Source organism: Dysidea avara, chromosome 3, assembly GCF_963678975.1.
Source record: "Dysidea avara chromosome 3, odDysAvar1.4, whole genome shotgun sequence".
Classification (NCBI taxonomy): Eukaryota; Metazoa; Porifera; class Demospongiae; order Dictyoceratida; family Dysideidae; genus Dysidea; species Dysidea avara.
Window position 1 is genome coordinate 776,399 of NC_089274.1, and position 5,736 is coordinate 782,134.

Here is a 5,736-nt window from a genome sequence, read left to right on the forward strand (position 1 = left end):
AAATTGTTTATTGTAATGTTACCAGACAGTACCTCAGATATGACTAGCCTTCTCTTGGTAACATGATCGGGTTGCTGAGCTGGTAATTACTACAATGTTAACTGATTGACGTAACACACTCAACTGTGTCATCATAACTATTCAAGTGTCAGTGAAGGGACTAGTATAGTGACTTAGTGTAGAGGAACACCCCCTAAAGATGTCTGGCAATCACAATTAGATTGAATGTGGGAGCAATTTTGGTCTGAAAAACAAGGTTTTGATCTGGAGGCAATTGAACAGAAGAAGTTTATTATGTTGTGCAAAGACAATCATAGTTAGAGTATACAAACTAGCTCCAGTCTGCACCGTATATCTTATCAGTTCTGATGGTTTTGAAGGTGATCTTATAAGTGGTCCATTACAACACTGACCAATCTCTGTGACTACAAGAATGGTATTTTACTAGTTACCTGATCGTACCATCAGAGCTGACTTGTTGTGTGGGTTTGTACCAGTCACTTGTAGTGGCACCAGAACAGCTTCACTAATCCTGTATGGTTGAAGGAAAGTTTACCTCACCACGGTGAAATGTCTGTGTAAGACACAACAACAGGCTTCTGTGGTATGCTATTGTAAGTTATCTTTCCTGCTCGGGTAGACATACATCCTGCTCGTGTAGACATACATGGAGAATGCTCTGACAGTTTGGGACCTACTTGACATGGTCACTATAATGAGGTCATGAAATATACCTTATAATTAGTCAGACTTGTAGATAGCTAAAGTGATAACCTGACAACTAGCTAGCTGTCATATATGTAGCTAACTATATGCATGTAGCTATTTATTATATAATCAGTTTATAAAGTAAAATCATCTACTGTCTTCATGTCCCAGCTGACTAACTGAGCTGAAGATGTGATAAAGTAGCATAGCTACCATTAATCAGTAATTTCATTCTATATGATCCCCACCTGTACAAATAGTAGTGACTATTCAACTGGTGAACTATGTGATGAGGTAATTAGCAGCCAGTGAAGGTGATAGTGATGCTTGTTAACAACTTCTGCAGTGCCAGTTCCTGCCTGGTACAGCAGCCCTATATATAACTTGTAACAATTGAGATAACATACCTTATGTATATATTCTCTTGAATTTGTATTGAATAGTTCATTTGTATAGAACTGAGAGAATGTCCTTAGCTTCAAACCTGCTACAGTTGATCTTCTCCTTACTAGTGGGAGTAGCATCTCTTCTTGGCGCTCTCTTCATTATTGGATTTCTGCTGGTAGAACCTCGCAATGAATTTGATGATGATGATCATGACAGTGACTCTGCAGTCCCTAGTAAGACATTTTGCTGTACACAATCATAGCAGCATGTTATATTTTATATGATTTTCTTTATAGTCTCCTTTGAACTCTGTGATATTGGAATCACTGAAGGTTTCCTGCCAGCTGACTGTGCATTAAGTGGGACAGATGGTTTGAGGATGATTAACAGGACAGCTTGTGACAACACTCTCTGTACAAGCCAATTTGGAGTCTGTGACGGTACCAGTGGTACCCTGTGTTGCTGCCAAGATGATATTGCTCGTGTGACAAGTTTTAATTTCACCTGTGAAGCATCAAATCTACGCACAATATTTCAACCAGAACAATGTACTTGTCGGCCTTGTGGAGACCTAAATGTCACACTGATATTTATTATCTCTAGTGGAACAGATAACAGTGCTATTATGGGAGCTGAGATAGTGATCAATGGATCATCTACACTGGTCACTGATGATGTTGGTATAGCTAATACAAACAGACCAGTCAGTGATGAGCAAGTGTCAGTAGTAATAACAGCTGGTAACCACTCTAGTATAATGGTCACTGTAGAAATATTGCCACCTGGTCCCACTGTAATTAATGTGGTTCTCTCACCAGTAGTTCGGGAATCTCTTGGTAGTAGTAGTGACAATCTTACTGTACCTATCAGTGATATAGCTACTGTTGATATACCTGCTAACTCAGTTGTTAACACTGATGGTACCCCTTTTACTGGAAATGTAACAGCTGAAATTAACATTTTTACTGCTGGTAGTGATGACTCATACAGTGACAGTTTTCCTCCAGAAATTGTCACTGAACAAGTTGGTGGGAGTACAGTCTTCTATCAGTCTCTAGTGTTAGCCAGGACAGAGCTACTTGATGATGATGGTAACTCATTAGATGTTGATCCTGATAGGCCAGTTACAGTAGTACTAACCCTTGATTTATTTGATCAAACTGATGTGACATTATTATTGCTTCTCTTCAATGATACTACTGGTTTGTGGACTATAGGTGGTAATTTCACTTTTACTGATGATGTATCTAAAAAACGACAAGCACAACGACAAGTAAGTGGAGCTGTTACAATTCCTAATGCTCGCCAACTCTGGTCTGTTTCCCGCCCCATTCAAGCTAATGATATTGTCTATCTTCAAGTCAGAGTATCTGAAGATACTACAGGTGCAACTATTGATGTGGAGTTTCCAAATGACTCGGAATTCTTCCGAAGTTCAGCAACCACTGGAGATGGAAGTGGTCCTTTGGGCAACTCCGTCTGTATAGAAGTGAGGCGAGGCGTTGGAGGTAATGGAGCAATCCAAGGTAGATTTAATGAGGCAACCCTAACCCCAAGTGGTGTACAACCCGACCGCTTTTTTGTGGAAGAAAGCACTAACACCATAACCTTCACTGGTAGCACAATGGGTAGTGCATTCTATTCTACACAAACTGACTGTATGGATGCAGCTGATGGTTTATTTGTTAGCTTTGAGCCATTAGTAGACCCTAATCCACCAATTGTTATTCCACCAGAAGAAGAGGATACTGGTCAGGGATTCTGGTTCATTCAGGTTCAAGTTCTCAGTTGCTTTGATTCCAATAGCGTAACAGCTGCATCAGTGAATAATAGATCGCAGGCTTCAGTTGACACCGACACAGCAACTTCTACTTCTGGAGCTCCCATAGTTCCCATTCCAACTGATATCAATCCGTCAATGTGCACCGGTAGGGTAACAGCTCGTACTGTTTGTCTACAAGCTGACACAAGAGTTACAATACAAGCTGAACAGAATACCGAAAATGCTGCTAATGGAGATTTGTGTTATTTAAGAGAAGTATCAGATCAAGTTAACTCTGACCTACTGACTGCTAATATTTTCAATGTAACACTTGACCTTAATAATACTCTTCTACAAGGCAATGATCCAAGTCAAGGAATATATTTTGATGCTACCAGCAGAGAAGTTGCATTGCTTCGATGCACAAATAACATTGGCCAGCCTGTTCCACTTGGAGGAAGTTTTGTACAGTTTGAATGTTTTGAACGTAAGTTGACAGTAAGCTAGTTATTGGTAACACATTATTATAACATGCTTAACTTCACAGGTGTACTGGAAACAACACCAGTAACACTACCTCCAGGTTGTGTGACTGACAATGGAGTCTCCTTCACCAGTCAGAGCTGTAGTGAAGTGTCATGTACTACTCCATTTGGTGACTGTGCTAGTGGCAGTGGTACACCATGTTGTTACAGACAGGACTCCCCTACTACCATTGAGATCACATGTGATGCTCTCAATCCGTTTGTCCTTACCCAACCATCAACTTGTTCTTGCCAGCCTTGTGAAAATGTCCCCATTGATGTTGAACTAACAGTTACTAGTGCTTCAGACATGTTACCAATAATGGGAGCTATGATAACAATTGATGATGGAGAGCTGATGATGACTAACACGCTTGGTATGCTCACCACTTCTGCCCCAGTCAGTCAGGACACAATCGCTGTTAGTATATCATCACCTAACCATATACCCTCCATACTCACTATTGATCTGATCCCTCCGGGACCAATCAGAATCAGTGTCACTCTCAATAACGTCACTACGACAACTAATCCAACCAATGGGATGATTGATGTGGGAGGGATAGCCACTTCTAGTTTTCCTCTTAATAATGTCATGGATGTTGATGGAGAAGTATTCACAGGAGATGTAGTATCAAGCACATTCTATTTTGCTGAGGAAAACCCTAGCTCATTTGATGCTGACTTTCCACCTGCAGTGGTTACCTCTGATGGCACATTTTATGCAGTAAGGATCATAGCATTTACTGGGTTGATGAATGATAGTGGAAGTCCATTAACTTCCATGGCTGAGGTAAATACAACATTTACTGAAGACAATGGTCAACCTGATGGTACTGCACTTGAACTGTTAGTCATTAATGCCAATAACTCTGATGGTCAATGGATGACTGACTCTGCAATAAATGTAGTTGGTTCTACTGGTGAAGTGGAGGCAACAGCTGTCCTCTCAAACACCAATTTGTTGTGGGCAATTGCTACTCCTTTGTCTGTCAACATGATCTGTTATGTTCAGGTGCGTACTTTCTCAAGAGGTAACCCACTGTCAGGTGCAGAAGTTGTAATCACACAGTTTATTACACGATTTGGTAAACCATTTTTCTTTAGACACTCACGTACAACAGAAGGTCCAGTCAGCCATTCAGCATGTGTACCAGTTTTATGTGGTAATGTGGATAATGGTACTATTAGGGCTATTGACCAAACTTACCTTGATGCTTACCAAACCCAACCTGATGGCCTTACTCCAGTGGGAACTACAATTACCTTCACTAGTAGCACTGAGGGTAATCCTTCTTCCCCATTCTTTAACAATGAGGATGACTGCATAGCAGCCAGTTCATATGCAAGATTTGATCTTCCCATTCCAAATCCTCCAGCAGATAATCCTATTAAACCTGATGTTACCACTGGTTACTGGTACTTCAGGGTACAAGTGTATGAGTGTTTGGAGTCTAACGTTGTCACCACCATTTCTGCAGATTCTGACAACAACTTACTAGCTATTTGTAGCCGCACAATTAGCGAGACTGAGGACTACAGTACATCTCAAGATGAAGACCCAACAACATCTGGGGATGGACCAATCAGCTGCGCTGCAAACTCTATGGCTGTCACCACGAGAGTGGCATGTGTACGGGCAATCAATACCACTAATGTGACACTACAAGTTGAACTGAACATGGGCAGTGAAGTGCCAGGCAATGAGTTCTGTACTCTTGACAATACTGTCTCTGACTTTATGAACTCTAATCAGATGTCTGATAAGATAACAATTGACCTGACTACTATCCCTGGTGGTGACCCTGACTTGGGTATCTACTTTGATGAAAATTCAGATACTGTGGCAAGGAGTAGGTGTATGGAAGGTACAAACAGTGGTGGCCTTGAAGGAAATATTGCTATTTTTTCTTGCTTCTCATAATGAGATTGGACTGTACTTAGTAGATTTGTTGTAGGTAATGTTTCATGATATTTACAGTTATTAATCAATAGATGGTAATGCCAGGTACCACATGGTACTGATAGTGACTGGTACCAAGTGTTTATAATGCTTCCAAGAGCCCTCACAATGTCACTAGTATATGGGTACTGTATAGATAGTGTAGCACCACAACTGGGGTATTGGAATTTGGGAATCACCTTATATGCTATTAGTATGTTTCACTAATTTTGTGCCACCATAGATACTCTTTATGGGGAAGAATGACACTTAAATAGTTTCTTCTTAACAAGTATAGCAACATGGGAAGTGTTAGTGGTTCAATTTTGTTGAATTTTCCATGGACTTAGCTACAGTAGTCATATGGTGTAATGCTATGAGTACTAGTAATAATCCTGGCTCAATAAAGGTGT

The 5,736-nt window shown here is 40.6% G+C and overlaps 1 protein-coding gene across 1 annotated transcript; it reads left to right on the plus strand.

Annotated features, from left to right (window-relative positions):
- The first annotated feature begins 1,135 nt into the window (after nucleotides 1-1,135).
- Nucleotides 1,136-5,373, plus strand: LOC136248647 (uncharacterized). The gene is made up of 3 exons (XM_066040412.1): nucleotides 1,136-1,328; nucleotides 1,392-3,344; nucleotides 3,405-5,373. Exons 1-3 carry the CDS (start codon nucleotides 1,175-1,177, stop codon nucleotides 5,303-5,305), a joined length of 4,008 nt encoding a protein of 1,335 aa, XP_065896484.1. The 5' UTR covers nucleotides 1,136-1,174; the 3' UTR covers nucleotides 5,306-5,373.
- The last annotated feature ends 363 nt before the right edge of the window (nucleotides 5,374-5,736 follow it).

What these genes read in the sequence shown, in the direction of transcription:
- LOC136248647 (XM_066040412.1), top strand. Translation starts at nt 1,175, where the DNA reads ATGTCCTTAGCTTCAAACCTGCTACAGTTGATCTTCTCCTTACTAGTG. An exon ending in CAGTGACTCTGCAGTCCCTA is followed by an intron (nt 1,329 to 1,391) that starts GTAAGACATTTT and finishes TTTTCTTTATAG; the next exon opens with TCTCCTTTGAACTCTGTGAT. An exon ending in ACAGTTTGAATGTTTTGAAC is followed by an intron (nt 3,345 to 3,404) that starts GTAAGTTGACAG and finishes TTAACTTCACAG; the next exon opens with GTGTACTGGAAACAACACCA.